Source organism: Ambystoma mexicanum, chromosome 7p (assembly GCF_040938575.1).
Source record: "Ambystoma mexicanum isolate Mex_15411 chromosome 7p, UKY_AmexF1_1, whole genome shotgun sequence".
NCBI lineage: Eukaryota > Metazoa > Chordata > Amphibia > Caudata > Ambystomatidae > Ambystoma > Ambystoma mexicanum.
This window is the reverse complement of record NC_090939.1, coordinates 480,811,614-480,825,884: the sequence shown is the minus strand read 5'-3', so window position 1 is coordinate 480,825,884 and position 14,271 is coordinate 480,811,614. Positions and strand designations below refer to the sequence as shown.

The 14,271-nt window shown below is 45.7% G+C and overlaps 1 protein-coding gene across 1 annotated transcript in view; it reads right to left on the bottom strand.

Moving 5' to 3' along the window:
* Nucleotides 1-14,271, bottom strand: part of LOC138526129 (amine oxidase [flavin-containing]-like) — a 569,128-nt gene that overhangs the window by 104,399 nt on the left and 450,458 nt on the right. Inside the window, exon 10 of the mRNA XM_069636504.1 lies at nucleotides 14,089-14,142. Within this exon, the coding sequence (XP_069492605.1) occupies nucleotides 14,089-14,142 (54 nt within the window). The remainder of the gene's footprint in view (nucleotides 1-14,088; nucleotides 14,143-14,271) is intronic.

Below are 14,271 nucleotides of genomic sequence, written 5' to 3'. Positions count from 1 at the left end.
CAAGGTCCCTGAAACAATTCGAATCTCCAAGGTGGTATCGAAGCAATCTATGGACCAAAGTCATAACCCCTCTGGAGTACGTGGAAAAAGAGGCACAGTAGCGACTGCTCTCCCAGGATCTGTCCACCCCATTATTCACAGCCCCCACCAAATGGGTTTCCTGCAGCATCATGGTCGTAGCCGCATGCCGTTCACAGTTGTTCACCACTTTCCTGACTTGCGCAGGTTATTAAGCCACCGCACGTTACAACTAACAAGTGTGCGAAATGTCATGGCAGCTACCTCGTACAACATGCCTCATCACCCTACACGCCCTGCCCTTGCCTCTTGCGTGCCATTAGCTGCACAACAACAAAACACCCTCTGTAGAGACGTGAACCATTATCGCCCCTCATCCCCAACAACACCCCACCCTCATCCCCAGCCACACTGCCCATCCCCAACTTGCAGCAAAATACCCCCCGCTCCCAAACCTCCCTGAACAACTCAAGCACACACTCTGGGACGTCGGACTCAACAGCACAGATGGCGCAACCTTCGGACAAACCCCACGCAGAGGGGGCCGACTACTTCTAGAATCATAGCGAATGGGCTATAATGTTACAATGATGACAGAAATAATATTGGTGACACACATTGTGATGGACCCGAGGTGCCCAGCCCTCTCCTGAAACAAGAGTATACCACTATCAGACACCAGGTCACACATTAACGACTTCTAGGCTCATGAGAAATCAGAAAAACAGCTCCAGCCGGATATACAAGTCGTCATCATAGTCCAACATATACCATGCCAGTCTTTGGGTAAAACCTCCAGGAAGTCGTGCACCTCTGACCTCTTCATACTGGAGGTCGCCAAGCTCTCGGGCCTTCTGCAAAATTGCATCCCGGTCTCTATCATTCAATAACCGAGCAATAACAGGGCGTGGAATTTGGCCTGGTCTCAGCACCTGCAGGGACACTCGGTGGCCCTCTCTACCAGGAACTGGGATGAAAGCGGGTGTCCTGCAAAACTCCTTTGATTAATTCCTCCAAAAAGGTCTCCATATTTTGCTGCAGTACAGTCTCCAGAGTTCCCAACTGCAGGAATGTTATTCCTATGGGAGCGTGCCTCCAAATCCTCATTCTTATCCTTAATGTCTCTCATCTCCCGCTGCAGTGTGCGCAGCACCCGGTCCATATTGCTGCTGGAATCTTGCAATACCCCCACTCTCTGCTCCACTTCCAACACTCGACCACTTTCCTATTCAATGTGCTCCTGCATTCTATCTACCTTATAGGACATGCTGTCCAACTTTGTATTGATAGCAGCAAAGCTGCTCTTAATCTCTGCCAACACAATTTCAAGGGTTGGGGGTAGGGTCACCGCCACCCAAGCGTGGCACAGCAGGGTATTGCACCGCCTCCCTGTCTATGGGGATCCCGGGGGGGTCCATCCCTTCCGAGCCCCCAGGCAGTCCCTCCTTGTGACCAAACTTCAGCTTGCCTTGTTTTTTGTTGCTGTTAGCCATACATGAGGCCTCCCCACCTCCAGCCCTACTCACAGGGCTCACCAGTCCAATAATGCCAAGGATAAAGCCTCCTTCATCAAAAATATCCTCCTGCGCCTCTGCAGACTAGAATGGGCATAGAATAGCCCCCAACAAGGCCAGCTCTCCAATCCAGCCTCCCTGCCAGGCCTGGCACAGTGCGCTTGCCTCCCACTGCACTCTGTGATCCCTTTAGAGGCTCATGTACACGAACAGGCTGTACCCAAGGGAGCACCAACCAGTGGAACTCTGCCAGGACTATTCCACTTCTCACTACCAACAGAAACAGCTCCTCTTAGGTTAACCAGCTAGCATTAAAAATAAAATAAAAAAAAAAAACAACCCTAAGGGGGAGGCTTGAACGTAACCCCTGTTCTGCAGTGCTGCCCCACCTGTCACCACGAGACTCCTGATAGGGAGACAACCAACGCCGTGAGCGGACACCGAGATTCATACCCAACCAGCTGCGCTTGCTGTGACTGGGCCGCCGATCGCCGCAGCTCCTCCACAGATCTTCTGCCTTGAGTTGCAGCCAGGCTCCTGGCCGCCAGTGGGAGCACCTTAGGGCACCCACGTTGTTCTCGGCAGTCAGCACACACTTTCTAGGCCAGGCGGGAGGGCCACCTCACTCTCACTGCAATCACCCAGATCTGCCGCAGTTCGGGCCACGTCAGGTCTCCTCCAAGCCTCCGCTCCCCTCTCCCAGTGACAGCACCTATTCCAGGCAGCAGCAGGCGCCCCATGCACAGGCCCCCAGTTTGAGGTCTGAGGCCACGGGTCGACCCCTGATTTAGGTGCTGGTCCCCCCGAAACCATAGGATGGATTTTGCCAACAATCACCTGCTCATGTACACCATGTAGACAGCTAGCGTCCCCCTCCTCAGGACGTTCCGAAGAAAGTGGCATGCTGGTCGAGAGCTTGCAAGCGCCCCCAACCTATTGTACATCTAACTCTCTTAGCCCTAAATCTTTAATTACCTCTTCCTACTCAACTCCTTTATCTCCACTCCAGTAATGCCATGCTTACCTACATTTCCTAAGCTTGCTTCAGCAACAAAATCCTGGTTGACCTTGGTTATATTTGGAAGGTTCAACAGAAGTTCGACCTAGTCAAAATTCGGGTGAATTGGTGTTCTAACAAATACGTTTGTCTGGGTCTTTTCATAAGGCGACAGAAACTATAGTGACCTTAAATAAATATCCCACAACCGAAATAATTCCCAACACAACTCAAGCGCCTTGAAGAATGACGCCCGTCATACCTCTTGTGCTAAGAGACATAATGCGCATCAGTATTACTTTATCAGAGCAGATATGCGTTAGAATCCATATACCCATGAATATGCCAATTAAACATGACCTTGTCGGTGCTACATAAATCAGGGACAATGTGACATGAATTGCTGGTGAAAGTATAATATAAATGTCTAAGTTAAGTAAAATAACTCACTGAGAGAAGTGTTTGTTGCAGGCTGCTACATGAATCATGAAGGTCAGGGATTTCACTCCTGCAGACTGACTCAGACATTCATCCATGTAAGTTTAATAAAATGAGTACCATTGTGTTAACACTTAATACTTAATAGTGCAACTAGACTGAAACAAAACGGCACAAATGTAGTATATCAAAAAAGAATGTATTGTTATTATAGGAATATCTAAATAAATAAACACGGAACTCGGACAAAATATTCCATGAAAACAAACATATCTTTTTCTGTGTCACGGAATGCCCGCCCATCACACACATCACAAGTGCAGAATGCTTTTTCACAAGTTACTAAGCCATAGAATGTGTCTCTTATTTAATGTGTCACAAAATGTCCACCAACTGATAATGTGCCACGTAGGTTCTATCCAACAGATGTCTAGGCCTCTGTTCTTTTTTCACTGAATGATTAGCCATCATTGTTTTTGTGTTTTTGCCACAAATACACACAATGGGACACTGTTCCGCCGCCTGAGATCCCGGTGCCATTGGGACATTACAAGTCCCGGTGGTCTGGGATGTCAGGCGGCAGAAACTGTAAGTCCCCATTCCTGCGGAGTCCCACAGGACTCCATGGGAATGGGGACACGGAAGCACCTGCACTGTTGCTAACAGTGTCAGTGCTTCTGTGAAAACCATGCCTGCAGGGGCCGGCTCTAAGGGCAGGTCAGACATGGCGGGAGCACCGGCCCCTGCAGACATTCTCGTAGTCTGGTGGTCTGGAAAAGGTGCCGGCACGTTGCTACCGGCACCCTAACTTCCGGACCGCCAGACTTGGAATGAGGCCCAATTCATGTGAAATTGTTTTTAGAGAGCATGTCTTCCGTGCCAATGCTGAAATCAGAGTAGAGTCAGGAAGCTCCGTGATCAGTCCAGTCTGCAGTCCTGTCTAATTTGAATATGGAGATGCTGGGCGTTGCCACACATCACTGCGATGTCCCATATGCCTTCAACTTCTGTACTCTTTTTTTCACAAAATCGCCAAGGAGTTGTGCCCTTTTCTTTGCATTTTGAGCCAACAGGCTACCACTAACCTGAATACTGGCTCAGTGATACCCACCTCTGAGCACTGTGATGACAATCCTGTTCCACCCTTTCAATGCTTTGAGTTTGAGCACTTGATTAAACGAAAGCTATCAATAATTGTAGAATTGGTTACAGTCAATGGATTGTTGGGGGTCAAGGGCGGAAGTTCCAGGCCCTTCAGCGATTTAGGATGAGGTCATTGTAGATGGAGATGTTGTAGAGGAACGGAAAGACTGAAGGGGTTAGGGGCGTCACCCACAGAAGTTGGATTGCAGTGGGAACATATCGAATCCTGGTAGTAATATCGTAGATGTTATAGGTTTTCATTTTAGAAGGTAGACGCCATCTTGAAATTGAGGCCTAGTGCTATAGCTATGCTGGTACGCCTAATCCTGTCCTGAGTGTTAGGAGGGTGCAGGTGCATCTTCTCCTCGTAAGCCCTGGCAGCCTTGCAGAAGGATGATTCACTGAAAACACGCACAGAGCCGTCCATTGTGTCTTAACGTTAGTGCATGCAACCCAGAAGGAATGTGCCCTGCAAGGATAAGGGAGGGAAGAGTTACTCCTCGAGAAGGAGGGTGAGGGCTTTAGGCCTTCGCCCGTCCTGTCGTAGAAGTGAGGGACCCCCGAGCTCAAGCCCCAAGCATCTGATTGGGTAGTCAGTCTTTATAATGAAACTTTTATATAGACATGCAGATATTAACAAAACTTTTATAATGAAAAATATAATGAAAATGTATGTGTGGGTGTGGTAAAGGGTTACATCTTGGGGGCAAAACATTTGGGGTGGGGTTTTAGGGGTGGGAAACAGGGGTTTAGGGGTAGACCCCCCAAAAAACAAAAAAAGGTATGTTTTTCGGTATATATGCATTCTACATAAAATGTGTAGTTATAAAGGCATGTAAACATCTGATTGCACTGACCAACCCATGACCCCTGGCCATAAATCCATAAACTGGCCAATCGATCAGGAACATCAGAGAAACGGACGGGCTGCCCCCACCGTCAGTTTCTATGGTCAAGTGGCACAGCAAGCAGAGCGCTCGCGTTGACATCCGTGCAGAGCCTGCTGACGCAGGTTCGAATCCCAGCAGGGCCAAACTCAGCCTTTCATCCTTCTGAGGTCGATAAATGAACACCATACACCGTGGGTAATAATAATCAGCGCTCAGATACCTGAGGGTTCGTATTATTATATGATTTGTGTTGTGAGGTGCCAGGGGAGAAGGTAAAATTCAGGCCTGTGTGTGGGAAGGTTGTGGGGGCGCTAGCATGTCTGGGTTAGGAGAGGGGGTTCACATAGTTTCAAGAAGTTAACGCAACCTCAAAAGTATCTGCCTCGCTCATGTCCTTGGTACCAGGTGCACGGTAGAGCTATGAAATAGTGATTTGTGTAACTGAAATTGCCAATTAGAGTCTTTGTGCCCGATGATGGAAGAAGAAGATCCCCACGTGGAAGAAGATGGACAGAAAAGGCTGGGGCCAATTGCTTGGCACCCCATATGGAGCAGGCTATATGTGTATAGTGTCACACCAACCAGTTACACGGATTTGTACCCTATGTTACTAACAGGTCTTCTGGGCTCTAAATAGTGTAAAGCCCCGAAAAGGTTCAGTGAAGGGAATGGGGTTTGGGTGTGTCATGTTCCCGTCTTTCTGAGGTGTTCTCTGTTCAAGGGCTGCTGTGGTTTACCTCCCAGGATGCTGTGGACAAGAGGGCTCGGATCAGTATGCTTCTCAATACCTGTGATTTCCCCTCTGTCTTCTTCCCTCACTTGGTCTCTTCCCCCCAAGTGTTTACCTGAAGGTTGGGAACTGGATTGCAGAGGAGGGTGATGGCAACTTCTCCCACCAGTGAATAGGCACTGGCAGAACTGATTGTAGACTGGCTCACTTGGATTGGCCTGATAGATTCTGCTGTCACACCAATGTTTATTCTTGCAACTGTGACTCATGCACATCAGTTACTTCACTGGCAGTTTCCGTGTGTCCGAACGGTTGTCCTTCCGACGCAAGTCTCAGTATTAATGTCTTGTCCTTTGTTCTTGTAGGTGGTTGAAGATTGTGCGGCAGATGGCAGTGAGGCCTCCCGGGTAACTCTCCATGTGTGCACGTAAGAGGGTCCTGAAGGCAAGCATGCACACTTGTGAACACTTTGTTGTGGTAGGCATCACGTCCCCGAGTTGGGAGCAGACAGAGTCGTTATGGTGAAGACTGCGCCTAGTGCTGCTGTCGGGCTGGGCGTGGAGCGAGTCTTGGGCTTCAGAGCGGGCGGCGGGAGCGTAGATAAGTAGATACTAATGATGTTCCTTTTCTTACTACAGGTCTTTCCAGGCTTGGCAGGACGGTCGAGGATGCAGACACTGAGGAGCCTGGTAAGGCATGCAAGGTGTAGGCAATGCTAAGCATGGTCCCGGGGAAGGGAAGGGCTTAAATAGTCTCACAGGCATCATGTCTGCCAAGAAACACCCAAGGAATGCTGGGTGCTGTGGTCACAGAACCTCCTCTGCCTCCAGATCCTTATAAACCCTGACCATGTAGCCTGATGTATCAGTGGCCTCCCAGTGCATTGTGGTAGGGGTGCATTAGGGATGGTCCTGTCAGATTCTTATAAGGTCAATGGATAATGAGGTTGAGACAGCGGAGGAGCAGAGCTTCTGGAGCCTGATGGATTTGTGCCTGAACACCTGGGGAGACTGATGAGGCTGGTGTGCAGGATAATTGCAGATTATCTCTTGCCTAACCATCATCTGTGACACAAGCTCACTACCAGGTAAACATCCTGTCCACCTTCACTCCATCTGCATTCTTCCCGGACAATGATGGCAGACAATTGTTACACTTTCTAATTGTGACTTACTTGTCTCCCTACACCATTGTCACCATTGGTTGGTGGTATTTCTGCTGTTACCATGGATCCCCTTATTTTGTACATGCTAAATTTTATGAAATGTTAAGCATGAGGAGTTCAGTTGCTGTGCATGGAAGAACTGGACACCCTTCTATGCACCTACATACGTCTAAACCTTTAGCATCGAACTTGAATGATGTTTAATAATATTTGCCTCTACTCTTCTGTTTGATGCCTGCTGTACAGTCTGTTAGGATGCTCTAATCTATTTACCATGTGTTATCTTGTTTTTAGTTAGTATTTTATTATTGAGCTTTTTCCCCTATGCAATTTAGGCTTTTGCCTTTTCTTGTACCTTCTATGGCACCAAGAGCCGGTTTGGGGTGAATGAGTGATCTTTACAAAATACATGCATCCATCAATTTATACCAGTATGAAAAATATGTAAAAAACAGTCACAAATTGTCAATAGATCTGTAGAGATTAACAACTATCAAGGTGTCACAGAGAACCCACAGAGCTGAATAACAAACACATTATACATTATCGAAACAGGGTGGGAGGCAGCAAAAATAAACAAACAGTTATAAAGGCCATGGAGGATTAGATACATTTCCAACATTGAACACCAACTCACATGTTCCCCCTTGTTAGCCCTTGAACTGAGGCCAGGACCTCCTAGAAATTCACCATCTGAAGAACAGCATGCACCTCCATCTTCTATGTTGGTGCTAAGGCCACTCCCCAAAAGCTCTGTTCTCCTATATTTTCACCCTATCGACTCTGTCTTCAATCTTGGACAAAGATACGTTGGCCTACTTCACCAGCTTTATTGCCTTGCTTCAATTTCAGCCACACAAACTCTCTACCACCATCTCTTCCTCTGTATCTGCCAACAAATTCTTGCTTTACTTCTCACCCAAGATCTTCTAACTACCCTCCTCTCCCTCCCACCTCCCATCACATTCCTCAATGCACCTTTCACTCCTACTCTCTCCTCTCCGGGCTCCCTTTCCCCAAACTCACTCACTGAACTGTTGCCCATTCTCAAGAAAGCCTTTCCATCCTGTGTCCCTGCAGGCCCATTTTGTCCTCTAACAGCTAATGACCTGGCATGGCTTTCCTTACCTGCAGTTATCTATCCTCCCTCTTTTGACGTTATCTTGAATCTGTGATATTTCCCACCTGCTTCAAAATTGGCATAATTCTGTCTTCTGGAAGGACTCAGACAACTATTTTCCTCTCTCTCTTCTTCCTCTATGCTCTAAAGGCCTTGAACAGATTATGGGCCTCATTACAACTCAGGCGGTAAGGGGTTTACGGCAGCGTTAACAGCGCCGACCCTTACCGCCTGATTACGAGGTCCCCTAGCGCCATGGTGCTTTTAACACCTGCTTTTAGCAGGTGTTAAAATCCATGGCGCTAAGGGACCATGGAGTTAATTACGCCACCGTAATTTACGGTGGCGTAATTAACGCCTTCCCCACTCCCATTATGCCCTATGGGGCAAAAATGGGAATGGGGAAGGGTAAATGGGGATTGGGGACTTACCGCCCCGCCAAGGTCGGAATGGGGCGGTAAGTCCGCCAACCACCATGGCGTAAACGTAGTTTACGCCATGGTGGTAAAGTCACGGCCCAGGCGGTAACTTACCGCCTGGGTCGTAATGAGGCCCTATATCTAATGAGATCCCCAGCTACTCTGAAGTCATTGCTCTCTGTGATCCCCTCCAATGTGAGTTCCAAAACCATCGCTCCATAGAACAGTCACTGGCCTGTGTCACTCACTTACAGTGGCCTATGACTCAAAATTCTCTTCTATTTTCATCCTGCTTGACCTTCCAGTGTCTTTGATACTATTGTGAAATAACACGCCACACACTTGAAAAACTGCACCACACTGTGTAAGTGAACTAGTTTGGATTTATGTAGTTTGATTCACTGACATAAATTAACAAACGATGCAAGAGTTTTTCATTTGAGCCAGCACATAGAAAACTGCTTTGTGTAACTAGATGCAGTCCCAGAACGAGGATTGGACGAATATGTCAAGGAACAGTCTCGATTGTAATGGAAGTTTCTATTTTATTTTTATTCACTTGAGCTTGCACAGAGTAAACTGCTTTGTTTAACCACATGCGGTCCCAGAATAAGGCCTGGACAGACATGTTGAGTCACAGCCTCGATTGCAACTAGAAGTTTTTATTTTATTTATCCCGTTTCAGCCTGCGCACAGATATCAGACACATAATACATTACTGTTAATATTATGCCGTTCTTGTACCCTTATATAGACAGCCCCCTGTAACTGACGGGCACCCAACAAAATTATATGTTTGAAGGGGTTATACCAGAATGCTCCCTAAATAGCGCACATGTCTACCCTAGTAGGTTTCAAATAGAGATAACAAACTGATAATTCGGTAATGCTGCACAGCCCTAAACCTGTGATTTCTAACCAGTTTTCTTAGGGGGATTCATCCCGTGATATATTGGCTCATCAGATTGGAACAATTGATTTGGAATATAGGTAAGGCCTTTAGGGGCTCCAATAGTGAACAACAAACACCAAATGCACTGCTACTCAAATGGTAATACTTACGTGTTGTTCTTTTTTATTTTTCTCCCTCTTCTTGTTTTTTGTTTGCATCCTGTAAGGCTCTGGTATTGTCCTGCATCCTAATGGAATCTGGAGTGAGGGTCATGATTGACAATGGAATGTTACTGGTTAGAATGTTTATGTGTGACTGGTGTTCTCTTGAGGGAGTTGAGAGATGTAGCCTGAGAGAGAGGATGCCGGTGCTGGTCTATGAGAACTGGACTTTACCATCTGATGAATAATGAGTCTAGAAACTGGATGTTACACTTGGAAACTGATTAAAGAAGTTACTCATCCACACCTTGATGTCAGAGTCATTTTGCTAAAACACAGAACTCCACATTGGCGACGAGGATGCTGGCTGTGCTGGGGGGACAGCACAGAAGAAGAGACAAGCACCGCCCCCCAAACCATGGAAGACCCTCTCTCCCAGGTAGGAAGAGCGCTTAATGCTATAGGGGCAGAAGGGCCCAGCGCAAGGGGCACAGGCGCAGAAAATAAGGAGATACGCCAAAGCAAGGGGCCAGTTGATCTGTCAGTAGTTAGACAGGTCAAGCACAGAGAAAGTAAAGAGACTTTGGCAGCGCTGAAGGCCCAAAGACTGTTTTAAGGGGTTGGTAACCCAAGCTGCGACATGGAGGGCTTGGTGCCCAAGGCAGTAGCGATTTGAAGAGGCCTGGGGGTATAAGTTACACCTGGATTATTAGGAAGCCATGCTGCGCAGCTGGGGGCTTGGAGCCCAGGGCAGCAGCATCAGAAGAGGTTGTGAACTTAAGCTGCGCCAAGAAGTGACAGGGAAGTTGTTTGAAGGAATTTGGGCAAAGGTACAACGTGCCTGGAGCAGAGGAGGGTCTTGGGGGCCATTCCAGCATTTGACAGGGCTTGGAGCCCGTACATGCACCTAAGGGACTTGTTGCCCATGAATACACTTGGGGGCTTGGAGCCCATGGCACAGTTGGAGGTATTCGGAGTCACAAATGTGCTTATGAAGGGGCTCGGAGCCAATATGCAGCAACAGCATAAGGGAGTTAGAGCCTATTACAGTGTTGGAAGGGGCTCTTAATTCTGGCTTTGCTGAGGAGAAAAGGCTGCATATATCAGGCTCTGGAACTGGCTGTTTTCAGGCGGAGTGACACACTTGCAAAATGTATGCCAGCGAGAAGTGCAGGGAGCGGCCTGCGCTGTGTAGGAGGTTTCCTTGTGAAAAAAGGAGAAGTTGGAAGAGTCTGCGCTCTCAAATCTGCGCTCTCAATTAGAGACTGGATTATGGTGTGCTGCTGTCGCATTGTTATGAAAGCAATATCGCAAAGATGCTGATCACTGCATCATTGAGCCGGAAGAGGGGCTGTGCCCCCGAAGGTGCTTTTAGTTTAAAGATGTGGACATGAGGAGGGGCCGTGTCCCTGAAAGTATTTTAGTTTAATGAAGTGAACACAAGGAGGGGCCGTGTCCCCTAAGGTACTGTTTGTTTAAAGATGTGGACACGAGGAGCAAAGAACAGAGTTATTAATTTTTCTTTGCTTTGGAGGATTTGTTTATCAGTGGAATAGCAGATTAGATTAGTTTAGTTTGATGATAAATGTCATGTGAGGCCTGTATAACATTTAAAGAGCGTTGGTGCGTATGAGTGTGAGCTTGAAATTGACGGTTGTAGTTTCTTGTGAGATAAGTTGTCCAGATATTTGGGTGCTCCATCAAAGTGGTTGAATGCTGAGGAGCAGAGAACAAGGCTTACAATTTTTGTTTACAAATTTTGTTTTGAGTTTAGGTTTCAAAGGTGTTTGGGCTCAGTCAGCCAGGGGCGTGCAGGATTTGAATCTTGATGTGAAGGGTTTTAAAGGAGGTTTAAATTGACATTTTTGAAGGAAGTGATTGAAACATGCATAGTTCTAGTGATATTTTGAAATGTTACTCAGTATTTGTGTTTTAAGAACATTTGTGATGGGGGGCTGTTGCAAGCGGTGGTGCATGATATTGATTGGTGTGCATGGATGGAGTGTAAAAGTCGTGGCCTCTGTTAACAAATGCTTAGTAGTGGAATAGAGTGTTACTGGCATGTTTAACTAACACACATTTCCTTCCACATATGGACTTTTTATTGAAGTATAGGTTGCGTAGTCAGTATTGCTAGAGTTTGGTATGTGGAAACTAAAGTAGAGTTTCTCTGCACTAATGTTTTTCTCCACAGGTGGGACTTTTATAATGCAGAATTAATGAGAGTTTGGTTATGTTAAAGTGTACATGTGCTGATGGATAAGCAAAGTTAATGGTTGTTGTGCTTAAAAACTTTACAGTATTTGTGATGATGATATGAGGACTTTAGCAGAGGTATTGATGTTTGTGTGTTGCTTGGGTGTATGAAGTGGGGTTCTTCCAAAAAGGAGCTTGATGTACTGAGGAATACTTTCAACATGGGCACAATTGGGGTAATGGAGTCACTGAGTAGTGAAGTAGATACCCGAGTATCAGGGATACTCAGCCTGGTTGGAGGTGGTATGTGTTGAGGCACATACTGGTTTGAGGTTGAAGGGTGTGAGGGAGTTGTGTGTGTGTTCTATTGGGGTACGTTGGAGTTAAGGTTTGGTTGAGAGGTATGGGTGCCTCTATGTTTGTAAAGTGTAGTAATGGTTTTCAGTAGTTGGATGCCTCTTCTTCACTTAGTAGAAAGAGGAAGGGACATTGGTTGTAATTGTGTCACATGGCGGTGTGGATTTTCATGGAATATAGGAAGTGGTTAGAAGAATGTTCTTAGTTTGGAGAGATGATGCAGGTGCATCGAACTTGTGGGTGTTTGTATGTGTGTGTGTGTGCTGTATATAGCGGTTATGCTTGAGTTAACTGGTTGTCTTTTTGATATCTTTAAGGAGGGGAGATATGCAAGGATCTGGTATTGTCCTGCATCCTAATGGAATCTGGAGTGAGGGTCATGATTGACAATGGAATGTTACTGGTTAGAATGTTTATGTGTGACTGGTGTTCTCTTGAGGGAGTTGAGAGATGTAGCCTGAGAGAGAGGATGCCGGTGCTGGTCTATGAGAACTGGACTTTACCATCTGATGAATAATGAGTCTAGAAACTGGATGTTACACTTGGAAACTGATTAAAGAAGTTACTCGTCCACACCTTGATGTCAGAGTCATTTTGCTAAAACACAGAACTCCACACATACCTAAAAACCTCCACTCCTTTCTACCCGTCCCTTTTTGTCTGTGATAAAACATACATTATTTCTGATTTGATTTTTAATTACCAATGTTTATTTTGCATTATTATTATTTGTAATTGTTTTTTGTTCCTATACCATTCAAAATTGTACTTGTATTGAACTATGGAAATTGTAATGCAGTTTTTTACTAGCCCTGATTTGAAAAAGACACTGGTGTGTCGAAACACGTGTCATCCTAAAAGGGCATTGTTTGTTAATTTATGTCAGTGAATCAAACTACATAAATCCAAACCAGTTCACTTACACAAGTGTGGCGCAGTTTTTCAAGTGTGTGACGTGTTATTTCACTGTGTTTCAAAGGGCTTGGGGTCTTTGCCCCTTTTTTGCCCCACACAGCTGCAACACCTTTTTGAATTATAAATAGCTACTAGGCGCATGGGTATAAGTTAAGTTGGTACCAAAAAAACCCCAATAACACTTGCCTCTTTGATACTATTACTACAAGCTTGTTCTCTTCTACCTCAGCTTCCAAGACACTGCACATTCAACACTGCGTCTGACCTTTCTGAATGCTCATTCCCCTGGGAGATTAACATATCGGGTCCAAACACTGGCAAGTAGGAGCTCCTCAAGACCATATTCTCAACGCATTACTCATTTCACTCTACACCTCCTCTCTTGAAAAACTCATCATTGACTTTGAGTTCTCCTCCAACCTATTTGCTAATGATAGATTCCCTCATCTCAATGAACCGGTCTCACTGATAGCCTTTCCAATGCATTCTATTTCATTAAGATTCCATTTCAACATAGGCATGTTACATCCTCAAAAACAACCCTGTGCACCACCATCTCTTTTCCCTCATCTGCGTTCCTCTGTTGTACATTCTGCATAGTTAACCATCTGAACTGAGTATTATTATATCACCATCTGAACTTTACATGTTTATTTTAATATCTGTATAAACTGTACTTAGCTTATGTTGTTTTACCGTGCTGTCCCCATGCAATGCTCTAACACGTAGCTTCCTCCTCCACTACCCAAACCACTCACTTTCCACCCCTAACAGGGGACTGATCCACCCTCTGTTAACATCAGATAGCTCAGGGGCAACGTGCTCGCCTTGGAAGCAAGACAACACGGAGCAACACAGGTTTCGATCCCCGGGTCTGCGCTTAGAAACCTCTGGGTATTAAGCGTGTTACAAATAATATATCATATCATATCCTCATGTACAGTGTTTCTGATTGAAGTCCTTTCCTTCTTGTTCAATAAAAACAGTACAATACAATATAAATACAGCAGAGAATTACAAAGCGACACGACAACAATGCCGCTGTGACAAGGAAAATGCACTAAGATGGAAGACTGATAAGCCATGATACATTGAAATATTTTACAATTAGATGAATTTAGTTGGAACCTTACCTTTCATCTTTGGTGAGACTTGCCAACCTTCTGGATTTTCTAGCTAAAATAAAACTTGGAAAATAATAGAAAAAGTCACTTTGATGCCTCACATATATTAAATATTGCATATGTCAAACTTAACAATGGCCTTTTTTTAGGTCTGTGCATCATAATATTATTTTCTCTACAACTACACCAATT